The sequence below is a fragment of the Carcharodon carcharias genome, assembly GCF_017639515.1.
Source record: "Carcharodon carcharias isolate sCarCar2 chromosome 36 unlocalized genomic scaffold, sCarCar2.pri SUPER_36_unloc_1, whole genome shotgun sequence".
Classification (NCBI taxonomy): domain Eukaryota; kingdom Metazoa; phylum Chordata; class Chondrichthyes; order Lamniformes; family Lamnidae; genus Carcharodon; species Carcharodon carcharias.
Window position 1 is genome coordinate 2796131 of NW_024470726.1, and position 18178 is coordinate 2814308.

General features: G+C 54.1%; 1 protein-coding gene across 1 annotated transcript in view; it reads right to left on the minus strand.

Moving 5' to 3' along the window:
* The window catches only part of LOC121274321 (soluble guanylate cyclase 88E-like), an 80455-nt gene extending 64079 nt beyond the window's left edge, over positions 1-16376 (minus strand). The window contains exons 1-8 of the mRNA XM_041181563.1: positions 16325-16376; positions 13668-13854; positions 11893-12025; positions 5326-5500; positions 4507-4856; positions 3657-3783; positions 2079-2195; positions 1-29 (exon numbers count right to left, since the gene is read on the minus strand). The exon at positions 1-29 is cut by the window's left edge and continues 92 nt beyond it. Coding sequence (XP_041037497.1) covers positions 1-29; positions 2079-2195; positions 3657-3783; positions 4507-4856; positions 5326-5500; positions 11893-12025; positions 13668-13854; positions 16325-16376 — 1170 coding nt within the window. The remainder of the gene's footprint in view (positions 30-2078; positions 2196-3656; positions 3784-4506; positions 4857-5325; positions 5501-11892; positions 12026-13667; positions 13855-16324) is intronic.
* Between the last annotated feature and the right edge of the window lie 1802 nt (positions 16377-18178).

Genomic DNA, 18178 nt, shown 5'->3' on the forward strand with positions numbered 1-18178 from the left:
GTCCTCGAAGATGGTGTCGCTGCATCGACCTGTTCGGTGGGAGGGCGGGGGGTGGGTTGAGGAGTCCAAGCAGACAAAGATTAAGCAGCGGCCTGTCGGAAATGCTCCTCCCGCGTCAGCTGGGGCTCCCGAGGGTCTCGCGCAGCCTGGGTGCCCCGCCTCCCATTCCACCCATGCCCCAAGGTGCTAACTGCACCACCGCATCCCCCCCCCCCACCCCTGCCCCACATAGTCGGCCCTATTTCCTCCCCACCTCTGGAGGTACCCGCGACGACTGGGGGTTGACATGGGCACAGCACCCACACCCACCAACCCCCCCACCCCACCCTGACCCCGCAGCCCCTCGAGTCGCCTCGCACCGTGGCCGGGCTATCCGACTGCGTAAGGCATCGCAGCTGAGCCGCGATTCCCCTTCCGGTCCACCAGCCGCACATGTGCGCTAGACACAGTGGGGCAGGCGGGTCGGGAGCAGGGGCATTAGATGAACTTCATCCCCAAGATGCAGGAATCCTCCCCCATCAACTTTAGCGACGTACTGACCCACCTCCACCTCCGCACCCCAATGCCAGTCCCTCACCGCCCGCTCCTTCTGCTGCCCTGCTCCAGGTCAGTTATCTTGGCACTGCCCAGCGCGCAAAAGCCTGGGACCGCCTGCTGTGAACAACCCAGTAAGAAAACATACAACAGCTTGCATTTATATAGCACCGTGAACATAATAAAACATCCCAAGATGCCAGGAGGTTACAGAGATAGGGAGGTGTGTAGGGGCTGGAGGAGGTTACAGAGATAGGGAGGGGTGTAGGGGCTGGAGGAGGTTACAGAGATAGGGAGGGGTGTAGGGGCTGGAGGAGGTTACACAGATAGGGAGGGGTGTAGGGGCTGGAGGAGGTTACAGGGATAGGGAGGGGTGTAGGGGCTGGAGGAGGTTACAGAGATAGGGAGGGGTGTAGGGGCTGGAGGAGGTTACAGAGATAGGGGTGTAGGGGCTGGAGGAGGTTACAGAGATAGGGAGGTGTGTAGGGGCTGGAGGAGGTTACAGGGATAGGGAGGGGTGTAGGGGCTGGAGGAGGTTACAGAGATAGGGAGGGGTGTAGGGGCTGGAGGAGGTTACAGAGATAGGGGTGTAGCGGCTGGAGGAGTTTACAGAGATAGGGAGGGTTGTAGGGGCTTGATGAGTTACAGAGATAGGGAGGGGTGTAGGGACTGGAGGAGGTTACAGAGATAGGGAGGGATGTATGGGCTGGAGGAGGTTACAGAGATATGGAGGGGTGTAGGAGCTGGAGGAGGTAACAGAGATAGGGAGGGGTGCAGGGGATGGAGGAGGTTACAGAGATAGGGAGGGGTTTAGGGGCTGGAGGAGGTTACACAGATAGGGAGGGGTGTAGGGGCTGGAGGAGGTTACAGAGATAGGGAGGGTTGTAGGGGCTGGAGGAGGTTACAGTGATAGGGAGTGGTGTAGGGGCTGGAGGAGGTTACAGAGATAGGGAGGGGTGTAGGGGCTGGAGGAAGTCACAGAGATAGGGAGGGGTGTAGGGGCTGGAGGAGGTCACAGAGATAGGGAGGGGTGTAGAGGCTGGAGGAGGTTACAGAGATAGGGAGGGGTGTAGGGGCTGGAGGAGGTTACAGTGATAGTGAGGGGTTTAGGGGCTGGACGAGGTTACAGAGATAGGGAGGGGTGTAGGAGCTGGAGGAGGTTACAGAGATAGGGAGGGGTGTAGGGGATGGAGGAGGTTACAGTAATAGTGAGGGGTTTAGGGGCTGGACGAGGTTACAGAGATAGGGAGGGGTGTAGGGACTGGAGGAGGTTACAGAGATAGGGAGGGATATGAGGAGGGAGTTGTACTCGAGGAAAGAGAATTTTGAGACAGGGCAGTTGCCGGTTCGGGTGCTGGGTGAACGGGACCCGGGTTATAAATCTGGATCAGGTTCTGGTGTCCGGATCACCGGGAGGTTGATTGCCCATTCCCAACCCCTGGCAAAGAAGGTTCAGGAAAGCCTGGCTTCAATCCCCTGCTCTCCCCCTGACACCGAGTCCCCTTCTCCACCCTTGAATGGCCTTAACAACCTGCGCACCTTACCTGTCACAGTTTGGAAGGCGAGCAGCTCGATGTCCAAGGTGCTGACATTTTTCTGTGACAGGTTTCCACTCACGTACTCCTGGTCGGTGCCTTGCTGTCCCTCGGTGCTCTCCTCTTCTGTGGAGACAGATCCAGATACACAGGGACTGTGTCATACTGGCTGTACCGCGTACCTGTCTTCCCCTCAATGCAGAGGGCAGAACAATGGTGTCTCCCAAACCCTCTAAGAGGGGCCGGTGAACCTGTTGACCAGTGGAATGTTTCATTTAGGAGGTCAAGGGCCTCAGAGAGGGTGCGGGAGGGACATTTACCCAGAAGGGGACCAGGGATGTGGGACTTCAGTTTACGTGGAGAGACTGGGAGAAGCTGGTATTGTTCTCCTCAGAGCAGAGAAGGTTAAGGGGGAGATTGAATCGAGGAGCGTTCGGAATCAGGAAGGGGGTTTGGACAGAGTAAATGAGGAGAAACTGTTTCCACTGGGCAGGAGGGTCGGTAACCAGAGGGGGACACAGATTGAAGAGAATCGGGGAAAGAACCAGAGGGGGAGATGAGGAGAATTTGTTTTTATTTACACAGCGAGTTGTTGTGATCTGGAAGGCGCTGCCTGAAAGGGTGGTGGAAGCAGATTCAATAGGAACTTTCAAAAGGGGGAATCGGATAAATACTTGAAGGGGGAGAATTTGCAGGGGGATGGGGGAAAGAGCGGTGGTGGGAGAATGGAATTAATTGGTCTTTCAGAGAGCCAGCACAGGCAGGATGGGCTGAATGGTCTCCTCCTGTGCTGTAATTGTGCTATGAGGGTATGAAAATAATTTTCTGCACAATACAGGCACACAGACCCCACCTTTTGAAAAATTGCCTACGGCAAGATGATCAAGGAAGTGACCTGTCCACTTATTCGCCAGACAGAGAGGTTAAAGTTCACCGAGCCAAACTGGACACCAGCTGACCCGGTGGCGAGTCAGGCCACTGCTTTTTCACTTAACCAATTGAGAAAGCCACTGCTCACATCTGGATTCCCAACTGGCCAGATGTGATGTTGGACAGTGGTGGATGAAGATAAAGGGTTTCTAGTTTCTCAGTTGCTCCAACCCGCACCACAGTACCAACCTTACCCCAAGGTGAGACCCTTTCGCTGGGATATGGAGTCCGAGACACACACTTTGCCCCTCCCGCACCACCTCCTCCAACCATCCCCCCCACCCACCCCACCACCATCCAATGAGACATGCTTAACGTTAAGGCACCTGGCCCAGGACAGCTACAGCACGGGGTTAGATACAGAGTAAAGCTCCCTCTACACTGTCCCCATCAAACATTCCCAGGACAGGTACAGCACGGGGTTAGATACAGAGTAAAGCTCCCTCTACACTGTCCCCATCAAACACTCCCAGGACAGGTACAGCACGGGATGAGTGGCAAACAATTGGTGACAGACTTTGGACACTGTTGTGAAGCGAACATGTAGCAGGGTCTGGGTGGGTCCTGCTGGTTACTGTCAGTCTGCCCGCGTGCTGATTGGGCCCCGCAGGTTCTCGATGAGTGGAGGGTGGGTGGAGGTCTCTGACTCACGCTGACCTGTGCCCATCCCTTTCTTCTCCTTGTTCTCGTCCTCCTTGTCCATCCTGAGCACGCTGACCTTCTGCTTGCTCTCCACCACGGCCTTGGACATCAGCTCAAAGACGTTGTTGAGGTGCGTGTAGATCTGGCACAGGAAGAAAGCAGAGCTGCTGGTCAATGAACAGCCATTCAACCCCTCGACACTGGCGCTGACCATTCCCTCTGCTCGCGCAGAGGCTGCAGCCCAACTCCCTTTGCCCTTCCCCCGCTCCTTGAACAGCTCTGCCCCCACCCCCGAGCCCCTGCCCCTAAAGGAAGTTACATAGCCCCTTGGAGGGTGTTCAGTGCAGTTTCACCAGAACGATCCCTGGGCTAAGAGGGTTAAATCCCAAGGATAGGTCACACAGACCCAACTCGTATTCCTGGGAATAGTGAAGGCTGAGGGGGGGTCATTGATTGAGGATTTTAGGATTCTGAACAGAATTGATGAGGTAGATGGGGAGAAGACTTTTCCCCCTGGTGCGGGGAGCACTGGGCAAGGGGGGGAGGCCGTAAAATTCGGGACAGGGACTCAGGAGGGAAACCAGGACACATTCCTTCACACAAAAGGTGATAAAAGTGTGGAAACTTCCTCCCCCAGAAAGCAGGAGCAGCCAGTTCAATTCATCATTTTAACCCATAGATCAATAGATTTTCCTGTACGAGGGATATGGAGCCAATCCAAATGCTCGCAGCTAGGATACACCCAGGACAGGTACAGCACGGGGTTAGATACAGAGTAAAGCTCCCTATACACTGTCCCCATCAAACACTCCCAGGACAGGTACAGGTCAGCAGGGGGAGTGGGGAAGCTCCCCTCCTCACTTACATTGTCCCAGTTGAACTCCAGCATGGGCCGGACCAGGATGAATTCGTCGTCGACCTTCTTGCCCTGCAGGTCGGAGAAGACCTCCTTGAGGCCCTCGCCGATGCGGTACATGGTCATGTCCCTGCGGAAGATCATGCTGAAGGGGAACATGTCGAAGATGATGCCCTTCTTCATGGGCAGCTTCTCGTACCCCGGCGCCGCCTTCAGCTGGGGCACGCGGTGTTTGAAGGCCGCGTTGTCGAAGTTCATCTGGTACACCACGTAGGTCATTTTCTCCGTCTCCTCCTTGGACAGGATCTCCACCTCGATGTCCGTGTTGTAGAACTGCCTGCCCACCTGCGATAGCTGCCCTGCCATCGGCGGGAGGAGCGAGAGTGAGAGACGGTACGACGAGAGAGAGAGAGAGAGAGAGAAAAGCCGTGAGCTGACTGAGCGGCGGGGATAGTCTCGTGTGGGGCTGAATGGCCTCCCCCTGCTCCCGGGCGACATCTTTCCTCCTGGCCTGGGAAGCGCCCTCCTTTGCTTTTACGTTTGCTCTTTTTCTCGGACCGGCGTTTCCGAGGGGAACCCGCCAGACCGCCGGCGCACAGGAAGATCCCACCGGCAGCCACCCAGTGACGGACCGGCTTACCTCGCCGCTGCCCTTGCGCTTGCGCTTGGTTCCAAGGGCTGGCCACGGTTGTCCGGGGCGGCTGAGAGGGGCTCCCATCCTACCACCCCCACCCTCCCCACCCTCCCCACCCTCCCCTCCCCCCGCTCAGCCTCATCCTTTGAGGGGCCGAGCTCCCGGCAGCCCAGGATCGCTCCGCACCGCCTTACCCTTGACGAACTGGGTGAAGCCTTTGCGGGTGCTGCGGTAGTGAAGGGTCAGGCTGGTCTCGCACTCCTCCTCCACGCAGAAGCTGGGGGGCTGCACCTTGGGGAAGGAGAAGCGGAAGTACTCGTGCAGGTTGTCCAGCTCGTTGATGAAGTCACGGACGTTGCGGCCCAGGACCTGTCGGTTGGGGGGTGGGGGGGGGACAGGGGGACAGGGAGACGAGGGGAGGCGAGCAACAAAGACAGGGAGACAGAGAAGAAAGATCGTGAGGGAAAGCGAGGGGTGGAGAGACCATTCTGCCCTTCTGCTCCCTGCTGCCGTTTCTGCTCCTCCTACCCCCCTCTTCATCTCCTCCCATCAACATATCCTTCTGTTCCTTTCTCCCTTGTGTGTTTATCCAGCTTCCGCACCCCCCCCCCTTCAATCCATCTCTGCGATTCACCTCGACCACTTCCTGTGGGAGTGAGTCCCACATTCTCCCCCACTCCCCGTGGGACCGAGTCCCACATTCACCCCACTCCCCGTGGGAGCGAGTGCCACATTCTCCCCACTCCCCGTGGGACCGAGTCCCTCATTCTCCCCTCTCCCCGTGGGAGCGAGTCCCACATTCTCCCCACTCTCTGGTTAAAGACGTTTCTCCTGAATTCCCGATCGGATTTGTTAGTAACTGTCTTATATTGATGACCCCCCTAGTTCTGGTCTCTCCCTCCCCACAAGTGGAAACATCTTCTCTACGTCAACCCTATCGAAACCCTTCCAGAATTTTAAAGTCTTCGATCAGGTCACCCCCTCAGCCTCCTCTTTTCTAGAGAAAAGAGCCCTGGCCTGTTCAGCCTTTCCCGATATTTATAACCTCTCCATCCTGGTATCGTTCCTGTCAATCTATATTTGCAGCTTCTCCAGTGTCTCGATGTTACTTTTATAATACGGAATCCAGAGGAGGTGTTCACAGTGAGCGATGACAGTTCGGAGAGTGATGACACTGCTTCCATCATCACTGAACGTTCACACTCCCATGGGCAATGACTGTCGTTAGTGGTGACAAGGACAGTGACCATGTCATGCACAGCAGGATCCCACAAGCATCAATGTGACAATGGGCAGGCCATCTGTTTTGCAGGACTTGGGTCGAGGGATAACTATTGGGCTCCTGAGCGCTGGAGAGAATACTACCACTCTGCTGCGCTTCTGCCCGGGATGTTTCACACTGATATCAGAGGGTTGATGATGTCTCAGTGTAATGTCCTACCTGAAGACCATTACAGCATTGGAATTTGGTTAGGGTTGGATCATTGGGGGAGTGGGATATCGCAATGAGGGGAGTGGGATATCGCAATGAGAGGAGTGAGATATCGCAATGAGGGGAGTGGGATATCGCAATGAGGGGAGTGGGATATCGCAATGAGGGGAGTGGGATATTGCACTGGGGGAGTGGGATATCACACTGGGGGGAGTGGGATATTGCAATGAGGGGAGTGGGATATCGCAATGAGGGGAGTGGGATATCGCAATGAGGGGAGTGGGATATTGCACTGGGGGGAGTGGGATATCGCAATGAGGGGAGTGGGATATCGCAATGAGGGGAGTGGGATATCGCACTGGGGGGAGTGGGATATTGCAATGAGGGGAGTGGGATATCGCACTGGGGGGAGTGGGATATTGCACTGGGGGAGTGGGATATCACAACGAGGGGAGTGGGATATCACAATGAGGGGAGTGGGATATTGCAATGAGGGGAGTGGGATATTGCAATGAGGGGAGTGGGATATCGCAATGAGGGGAGTGGGATATCACAATGAGGGGGGTGGGATATCACAATAGGGGAGTGGGATATCACACTGGAGGAGTGGGATATTGCAATGAGGGGAGTGGGATATTGCAATGAGGGGAGTGGGATATCGCAATGAGGGGAGTGGGATATCGCACTGGGGGAGTGGGATATCGCAAGGAGGCGAGTGGGATATCGCACTGGGGGGAGTGGGATATCGCAATGAGGGGAGTGGAATATCGCAATGAGGGGAGTTGGATATCACAACGAGGGGAGTGGGATATCGCAACGAGGGGAGTGGGATACCGCACTGGGGAGAGTGGGATATCACAATGAGGGGAGTGGGATATCGCAACAAGGGGAGTGGGATACCGCACTGAGGGGAGTTGGATATCACAACGAGGGGAGTGGGATATCGCAACGAGGGGAGTGGGATACCGCACTGGGGGGAGTGGGATATCACAATGAGAGGAGTGGGATATCACACTGGGGGGAGTGGGATATCACAATGAGGGGAGTGGGATATCGCAATGAGGAGAGTGGGATATCACAATAAGGGGAGTGGGATATCGCAATGAGGGGAGTGGAATATCGCAATGAGGGGAGTGGGATATCACACTGGGGGAGTGGGATATCGCAATGAGGGGAGTGGGATATCACACTGGGGGGAGTGGGATATAACAATGAGGGGAGTCAGATATCGCAATGAGTGGAGTGGAATATCACAATGAGGGGAGTGGGATATCGCAATGAGGGGAGTGGGATATCGCAATGAGGGGAGTGGGATATCGCACTGGGGGGAGTGGGATATCGCACTGGGGGGAGTGGGATATCACAATGAGGGGAGTGGGATATCACAATGAGAGGAGTGGGATATCGCAATGAGGGGAGTGGGATATCGCAATGAGGGGAGTGGGATATCGCACTGGGGGGAGTTGGATATCGCAATGAGAGGAGTGGGATATCGCACTGGGGGAGTGGGATATCGCAATGAGGGGAGTGGGATATCGCACTGGGGGGAGTGGGATATCGCACTGGGGGGAGTAGGATATCGCAATGAGGGGAGTGGAATATCGCAATGAGGGGAGTTGGATATCACATTGAGGGGAGTGGGATATCGCAAAGAGGGGAGTGGGATATCGCATTGTGGGGAGTGGGATATCACACTGGGGGGAGTGGGATATTGCATTGAGTGGAGTGGGATATCACAATGAGGGGAGTGGGATATCACAATAAGGGGAGTGAGATATCGCAATGAGGGGAGTGGAATATCGCAATGAGGGGAGTGGGATATCAGACTATGGGGAGTGGGATATCGCAATGAGGGGAGTGGGATATCAGACTATGGGGAGTGGGATATCGCAATGAGGGGAGTGGGATATCGCACTGGGGGAGTGGGATATTGCAATGAGGGGAGTGGGATATCACACTGGGGGGAGTGGGATATCACAATGAGGGGAGTGGGATATCGCAATGAGGGGAGTGGGATATCACAATGAGGGGAGCGGGATATCGCAAAAAGGGGAGTGGGATATAGCAATGAGGGGAGTGGGATATCACAATGAGGGGAGTGGGATATCGCAATGAGGGGAGTGGGATATCGCAATGAGGGGAGTGGGATATCGCACTGGGGGGAGTGGGATATCCCACTGGGGGGAGTGGGATATCACAATGAGGGGAGTGGGATATCGCAATGAGGGGAGTGGGATATCGCAATGAGGGGAGTGGGATATCACAATGAGGGGAGTGGGATATCGCAATGAGGGGAGTGGGATATCGCATTGGAGGGAGTGGGATATCACAATGAGGGGAGTGGGATATCACAATGAGGGTCGTGGGATATCACACTGGGGGGGGAGTTGGAAATCACACTGGGGGAGTGGGATATTGCAATGAGGGGAGTGGGATATCACATTTGGGGAAGTGGGATATCGCACTGGGAGGAGAAGGATATCGCACTGGGGGAGTGGGATATCGCAAAGAGTGGAGTGGGATATCTCAATGAGGGGAGTGGGATATCACAACGAGGTGAGTGGGATATCACAATGAGGGGAGTGGGATATCACAATAGGGGAGTGGGATATCACACTGGGGGAGTGGGATATTGCAATGAGGGGAGTGGGATATCACAATAAGGGGAGTGGGACATCGCAATGAGGGGAGTGGAATATCGCAATGAGGGGAGTTGGATATCACAACGAGGGGAGTGGGATATCGCAACGAGGGGAGTGGGATACCGCACTGGGGGGAGTAGGATATCACAATGAGGGGAGTGGGATATCACACTGGGGGGAGTGGGATATTGCAATGAGGGGAGTGGGATATCACAATGAGGGGAGTGGGATATCACAATAAGTGGAGTGGGATATTGCAATGAGGGGAGTGGAATATCGCAATGAGGGGAGTGGGATATCACACTGGGGGAGTGGGATATCGCAATGAGTGGAGTGGGATATCATACTGGGGGGAGTGGGATATCACAATGAGGGGAGTGGGATATCGCAATGAGGGGAGTGGGATATCACACTGGAGGGAGTGGGATATCGCACTGGGGGGAGTGGGATATCACAATGAGGGGAGTGGGATATCGCAATGAGGGGAGTGGGATATCACAATGAGGGGAGCGGGAAATCGCAATGAGGGGAGTGGGATATCACAATGAGGGGAGTGGGATATCGCAATGAGGGGAGTGGGATATCGCAATGAGGGGAGTGGAATATCGCAATGAAGGGAGTGGGATATCACACTGGGGGAGTGGGATATCACAATGAGGGGAGTGGGATATCGCAATGAGGGGAGTGGGATATCACAATGAGGGGAGTGGGATATCGCAATGAGGGGAGTGGGACATCGCAATGAGGGGAGTGGAATATCGCAATGATGGGAGTTGGATATCACAACGAGGGGAGTGGGATATTGCAACGAGGGGAGTGGGATACCACACTGGGGTGAGTGGGATATCACAATGAGGGGAGTGGGATATCACACTGGGGGGAGTGGGATATTGCAATGAGGGGAGTGGGATATCGCAATGAGGGGAGTGGGATATCACAATAAGGGGAGTGGGATATCACACTGGGGGGAGTGGGATATCACAATGAGGGGAGTGGGATATCACAATGAGGGGAGTGGGATATCACACTGGGGGGAGTGGGATATCGCACTGGGGGAAGTGGGATATCACAATGAGGGGAGTGGGATATCACAATGAGGGGAGTGGGATATCACAATGAGGTGAGTGGGATATCACACTGGGGGGAGTGGGATATCGCACTGGGGGAAGTGGGATATCACAATGAGGGGAGTGGGATATCGCAATGAGGGGAGTGGGATATCACAATGAGGGGAGCGGGATATCACAATGAGGGGAGTGGGATATCACAATAAGTGGAGTGGGATATCGCAATGAGGGGAGTGGAATATCGCAATGAGGGGAGTGGGATATCACACTGGGGGAGTGGGATATCGCAATGAGGGGAGTGGGATATCACACTGGGGGGAGTGGGATATCACAATGAGGGGAGTGGGATATCGCAACGAGGGGAGTGGGATATCACACTGGGGGAGTGGGATATCGCACTGGGGGGAGTGGGATATCACAATGAGGGGAGCGGGATATCACAATGAGGGGAGTGGGATATCGCAATGAGGGGAGTGGGATATCGCAATGAGGGGAGTGGGATATCAGACTATGGGGAGTGGGATATCGCACTGTGGGGAGTGGGATATCGCACTGTGGGGAATGGGATATCGCCCTGTGGGGAGTGGGATATTGGACTGGGGGAGTGGGATATCGGACTGTGGGGAGTGGGATATCGGACTGTGGGGAGTGGGATATTGAACTGTGGGGAGTGGGATATCGGACTGTGGGGAGTGGGATATCGGACTGTGGGTGATCTGGATATCAGACTGGGGGAGTGGGATATTGGACTGTGGGGAGTGGGATATCGGACTGTGGGGAGTGGGATATCGGACTGGAGGAGTAGGATATCGGATTGTGAGAGTGGGGTATCGGACTGTGAGAGTGAGATATCGGACTGGGGGAGTGGGGTATCAGACTGTGGGTGATCTGGATATTGGACTGTGGGGAGTGGGATATCGGACTGTGGGTGATCTGGACATTGGACTGGGGGAGTGGGATATCGCACTGTGGGGAGTGGGATATCGCACTGTGGGGAGTGGGATATCGGACTGTGGGGAGTGGGATATCGGACTGTGGTGAGTGAGATATCGGACTGGGGGAGTGGGATATCGCACTGTGGGGAGTGGGATATCGGACTGTGGGGCGTGGGATATCGGACTGTGGGGAGTGAGATATCGGACTGTGGGGAGTGGGATATCGCACTGTGGGGAGTGGGATATCGGACTGTGGGGAGTGGGATATCGGACTGTGGGGAGTGGGATATCGGACTGTGGGGAGTGAGATATCGGACTGTGGGGAGTGGGATATCGCACTGTGGGGAGTGGGATATCGGACTGTGGGGAGTGGTATATCGGACAGTGGGGAGTGGGATACTGGACTGTGGGGAGTGGGATATCGGACTGGGGGAGTGGGATATCGGACTGTGGGTGATCTGGATATCGGACTGGGGGAGTGGGATATTGGACTGTGGGGAGTGGGATATCGGACTGTGGGGAGTGGGATATCGGACTGTGGGTGATCTGGATATTGGAGTGCGGGGAGTGGGATATCGGACTGGGGGAGTGGGATATCGGACTGTGGGGAGTGGGAGTATGTGAGTCCCTCAGCTTTAATCTTAGTCTCTGGGGCCTCTTAGTGCAGTCGAGGACATACCCTCACCTTGAGAATTCTCTCGTAGCCATAATTACCAATTCTCTTCACCATGTAGACACCAAACGCGTACATCAGTTCATCGTGGTTCTTGCCCAGCACCTCACCCGCTGCTTTTGCCATCCTCAGAATGAGGTTGTCACTGCAGAAGAGTTAAGACGATGGAATTGGCACCACAACACAAACTTGCATTTAGATAGAGCCTGGAATGGAGTACAACATCCCAGGGTGCTTCACAGCAGCATTATCAGACAGCACCTGACCCCAAGCAACATCAGGAGATCTTAGGGACAGGGTAACCAAAGGCTCAGTCAATGAGGTCAGATTTAAGGAGCATCTTAAAGGAGGAGAGAGAGACAGACAGGGAGAGCGAGAGAGAGAGAATGTGTGAGAGAGAAGGTGGGGGGGATGCGCGGAGAGGTTTAGGGAGGGAATTCCAGAGCTCAGGGCCCTCCCCAGGCAGCTGAAGGCACGGCCGCCAATGGTGGAGCGATAGGAATCAGGGGATGGGCAAGAGGCTGGAATTGGAGGAACGTAGAGATCCTGGAGGGGTGTAGGGGCTGATGGAGGTTACAGAGATAGGGAGGGGTGTAGGGCCTGGAGGGGGTTACAGAGATAGGGAGGGGTGTAGGGGCTGGAGGGGGTTTACAGAGATAGGGAGGGGTGTAGGGGCTGGAGGATGTTACAGAGATAGGGAGAGGTGTAGGGGCTGGAGGAGGTTACAGAGATAGGGAGGGGTGTAGGGGCTGGAGGAGGTTACAGAGATAGGGAGGGGTGTAGGGGCTAGAGGAGGTTGCAGAGATAGGGAGGGGTGTAGGGGCTGGAGGAGGTTACAGAGATAGGGAAGGGTGTAGGGGCTGGAGGAGGTTACAGAGATAGGGAGAGGTGTAGGGGCTGGAGGAGGTTACAGAGATAGGGAGGGATGTAGCAGCTAGAGGAGGTTACAGAGGTAGGGAGGGGTGTCAGGGCTGGAGGAGGTTACAGAGATAGGGAGGGGTGTGGGTGCTGGAGGAGGTTACAGAGATAGGGAGAGATGGAGGGGCCTTTGACAATGCTGTTGATGATTGCTAGGAGATGCAGCATGCAGCCCACTGGTTATGTGAGCTTGGAAGACACTCATATCTTAGTCAGAGATAAAAGATTGGGGCCCCACTCATTACCTCTACACTGTCCCCATCAAACACTCCCAGGACAGGTACAGCACAGCGTTAGATACAGAGTAAAGCTCCCTCTACACTGTCCCCATCAAACACTCCCAGGACAGGTACAGCACAGGGTTAGATACAGAGTAAAGCCTCCTCTACACTGTCCCCATCAAACACTCCCAGGACAGGTACAGCACGGGGTTAGATACAGAGTAAAGCCTCCTCTACACTGTCCCCATCAAACACTCCCAGGACAGGTACAGCACGGGGTTAGATACAGAGTAAAGCCTCCTCTACACTGTCTCCATCAAACACTCACAGGGCTGGTACAGCACGGGGTTAGATACAGAGTAAAGCTCCCTCTACACTGTCCCCATCAAACACTCCCAGGACAGGTACGGCACGGGGTTAGATACAGAGTAAAGCTCCCTCTAATCTGTCCCAACAGTACAGCCTCAGTCGAGTCTCTGTGTTCATGGATATTAATATGCTAATGCTACAATGACGGTTCGTTTGAGACTGTTCCGGAATGTTAGAATCCCACAGGAACAGCCTGGCCTGTCCTGTCCACGAGACGAGGACAATTCTCTGAGGTCGAGGAGCTTATTGCCCTCTTTCTCGCGCCGCTTATCTCCTTACTTGTACATCTGATGTTTGACGAATTTGAGGTGGGGGATCTCAGCTCTTGCCTCGATGAGTCTCCAAACGTCCTCGCCGTACAACTCATTGATATAATCGTTGACTGCCTCCAGATACAAGCCGTACATCTTCAGGCCCAGTGGGTCCTGCTTCTCCTTGGCACAGGGAAAACGGTGATTAGCAGGGGCTTGTTGTTGAACACAGGGGGAGCACATGGACTCATAGATGTTTACAGCACAGAAAGAGGCCATTCGGCCCATCCTGTCCATGCCGGTCAACAAAGATCTGACGACACTAATCCCGTTTTCCAGCGCTTGACCCATAGCCCTGGAGGCTATGGTAACACAAGTGAATATCTAAATATTTCTTAAATGTTACGAGAGTTTCTGACTCAACCACCCTTTCAGGCAGTGAGTTCCAGACCCCCACCACCCTCTGGGTGAAAAAAAATTCTCAACTCCCCTCTTATCCTTCTACCTCTTACCTTAAATCTATGCCCCCTGGTTATTGACCCCTCTACTAATGGAAAAAGTACCTTCCTATCCACCCTATGACCCTCATAATTTTATACACCTCTATCAGGTCCCCTCTCAACCTTCGCTGCTCCAAGGAAAACAACTCCAGCCTACTCAATCTTTCCTCCTAGTTCAGATCCTCCAGCCCAGACAGCATCCTGGGAAATCTCCACTGCACCCTCTCCAGTGCAATCACATCCTTCCTATAATGTGGTGGTCAGAACTGCACACAGTACTCCAGTTGTGGCCTAATCAGCATGCTATACAGTTCCAGCATAACCTCCCTGCTCTTGGAGCAGGAGGATCCCATTGAGCTGTTTCTCCCATCATGAAACCATGGCTGTTTTGCACCTTTACTCCACCAACCCTTAATCCCCTTACCCACCAAAATATATCCGAGGTTTAACATTTTCCATTGACCACCCCGACCTCAACAATGTTTTTGTGGGGGTAGAGAGTTCCAGATTTGCCCTCCCCTCGGTGTGCAGGAGTGTTTCCTGACATCACCTCCAATGGAGAGACCCCCTCTTTAACAGGGGTCCCTGACGGAGAGAATCCCTCTTTAACAGGGGTCCCTGACGGAGAGAATCCCTCTTTAACAGGGGTCCCTGTCGGAGAGACTCCCTCTTTAAAAGGGATCCCGGACGGAGAGACTCCCTCTTTAACAGGTGTCCCTGATGAAGAGACCCCCTCTTTAAACAGGGTCCCCGATGGAGAGACTCCCTCTTTAAAAGGGTCCCTAATGGAGAGACTCCCTCTTTAAACAGGGTCCCCAACGGAGAGACTCCCTCTTTAACAGGGGTCCCTGTCGGAGAGACTCCCTCTTTAAACAGGGCCCCGATGGAGAGACTCCCTCTTTAAAAGGGTCCTTAATGGAGTGACTCCCTCTTTAGACAGGGTCCCTGACGGAGAGACTCCCTCTTTAAAATGGTCTCTAATGGAGAGACTCCTTCTTTAAACAGGGTCCCCGACAGAGAGACTCCCTCTTTAAATGGGTCCCTAATGGAGAGACTCCCTCTTTAAACAGGGTCCCCGACGGAGAGACTCCCTCTTTAAAAGGGGTCACAACGGAGAGACTCCTTCTTTAAACAGGGTCCCTGACAGAGAGACTCCCTCTTTAAGCAGGGTCCCTGACAGAGAGACTCCCTCTTTAAAAGGGGTCCCGATGGAGAGACTCCCTCTTTAAAAGGGGTCCCTGATGGAGAGACTCCCTCTTTAAACAGGGTCCCCGACGGAGAGACTCCCTCTTTAAAAGGGGTCCCGATGGAGAGACTCCCTCTTTAAACAGGGTCCCTGACGGAGAGACTCCCTCTTTAAAAGGGGTCCCTGATGGAGAGTCTCCCTCTTTAAACAGGGTCCCTGACGGAGAGACTCCCTCTTGAAAAGGCGTCCCTGACGGAGAGACTCCCTCATTAACAGGTGTTCCTGACGGAGAGACTCCCTCATTAACAGGTGTCCCTGACGGAGAGACTCCCTCTTTAAACAGGATCCCTGACGGAGAGACTCCCTCTTTAAACAGGATCCCTGACGGAGAGACTCCCTCTTTAAACAGGATCCCTGACGGAGAGACTCCCCCTTTAAAAGGGTCCCTGACAGAAAGACTCCCTCTTTCAAAGGGGTCCCCACGGGAGAGATTCCCTCTCAAAAGAGGTCCCTGATGGTGACTTATTGAGGTCTAGCAATGGGGCAGGGCTATATGGCCTTGAATGTTCCTTTGGGCCAAGTTGGTGGAGCCCTGTGCAATTCGAGGAGGCCTTAGCTCAAATCCCCCAACAGCAATCACCAAACCAAATGCTTAAAGCCATCCTTGGCTTGAGCCAATGAAGCCACCGTGTTTTTCTTTAAGTTATTCACGGGATGTAGGTGTCGCATTTATTGCCCATCCCTAATTGCCCTTGCTCAGAGGGGCATTTAAGAGTCAACCACGCGGCTGTGTGCCTGGAGTCACGTGTAGGGCCAGACTGGGTAAGGACGGCAGATTTCCCTCCCCTAAAGGGGCATTAGTGACCCAGATGGGGTTTTCACAACAATCGACAATGGATTTCATGGTCACCGTCAGCCCTTTAACTCCAGATTTTTTATTGAATTCAAATTCCACCATCTGCCGTGGTGGGATTCGAACCCCGGTCCCCGGAGCCTTACCCTGGCTCTCCAGGTTACCAGTCGACAACGTGAAGGCCGGAAGTGTCGCCATCGGCCTGGAGAACAAGTGCTCGGCCTCTGGGTTGCTCTAGCAACCAAGTAGGCCTCCTAACACTCTACGTGCATATTCCATACCTTAGGGGCAGAAACAAAACATTGGAAAAGGCAAAGCATTGATCATTTTTAACCGTTCAACCAACATTAAGGTCAAGGTTTTGACGAAAGAAAGCGGTAAAAGGCATTTAATGGTCCCGGTGAGGCCTAGAACACCATCCTCTGTGTAATATGTGATTCTTTTACCTAATCCCCTTTCCCAGACAAGTTAGCCCATCGTGGACGCCACCTTAATTATTTATCAAAAGGGTGATTAATAAGATTTACAGGAGAAGAACATGGGGATCTTGCTCTTGGCCAATTTATCCCTCAAGCCAGGTCAAACACTGATTAATAGGCCGTTGCTTGTAGTTTGGTACCTGCGCCTGTTCAATAGCAGGGATGGCGTCTTCAGATGAAAGGGACTCGCATTTTATTTGAAGCGCTGTTCACCACCTTAAGACATCCCGTAGCCACTCAGGTACGTCATTTTGAAGTGTCGGAAATGTCAACTGGCGCACAGCAAGATCCCACAAACAGCAAAATGCGGGAATGACTCAGATAGTGCTTTGGGTGAAGTTGGTTGTGGGATAAATATTGGGGCTGGAGGAGGTTACAGAGATAGGGAGGGGTGTAGGGAATGGAGGAGGTTATAGGGGTTGTGAGGGTTCTGGTGGCCGGAGGAGTTTACAGAGATAGGGAGGGCTAAAGGGATTGGAGGAGGTTACAGAGCTAGGGAGCGGTGTAGGGGCTGGAGGAGGTTACAGAGATAGGGAGGGGTGTAGGGGCTGGAGGAGGTTACAGAGATAGGGAGGGGTGTAGGGGCTGGAGGAGGTTACAGAGATAGGGAGCGGTGTAGGGGCTGGAGGAGGTTACAGAGATAGGGAGGGGTGTAGGGGCTGGAGGAGGTTACAGAGATAGGGAGCGGTGTAGGCGCTGGAGGAGGTTACAGAGATTGGGTGGGCTGAAGGGATTGGAGGAGGTTATATACATAGAGAGGGGATTAAGGGCTGGAAGACGTTATAGAGAGATGTAGGGGAGTAGAGGCTGCAGGAGGTTACAGAGATCGGGAGGATTTCGGGGCTGGTGAAGGTTTCAGAGAAAGGGAGGGGTGTAGGGGCTGGAGAATGTTACACAGATTAGGAGGGGTGTAGGGGCTGGAGCAGGATACAGAGATTGGGAGGGGTGTAGCGACTGGAGGAGGTTCCAGAGATAGAGGGTGATGTAGGGACTGGAGGAGGGTACAGAGATAGGGAGGGGTGTAGGGACTGGAGGAGGTTATAGAGATAGGGAGGGGTGTAGGGGCTGGAGAAGGTGACAGAGATAGGGAGGGTTATAGGGGCTGGAGGAGGTTGCAGATATAGGGAGGAGTGTAGGAGCTGGAAGAGATTACAGAGATTGTGAGGGTTCTAGTGGCTGGAGGAGGTTACAGAGATAGGGATTTGTGTAGGGGCTGGAAGAGTTTCCAGAGATAGGGAGGGTTGTAGGGACTAGAGGAAGTTACAGTGATGTGGAGGGGTGTAGGGGCTGGAGGAGGTTACAGAGGTAGGGAGGGGTGTAGGGGCTGGAGGAGGTTACAGAGATAGGGAGGGGTGTAGGGGCTGGAGGAGGTTACAGAGATAGGGAGGGGTGTAGGGGCTGGAGGAGGTTTCAGAGATAGGGAGGTGTGTAGGGGCTGGACGAATTTCCAGAGATAGGGAGGGATATAGGGGCTGGAGGAAGTTACAGTGATGTGGAGGGGTGTAGGGGCTGGAGGAGGCT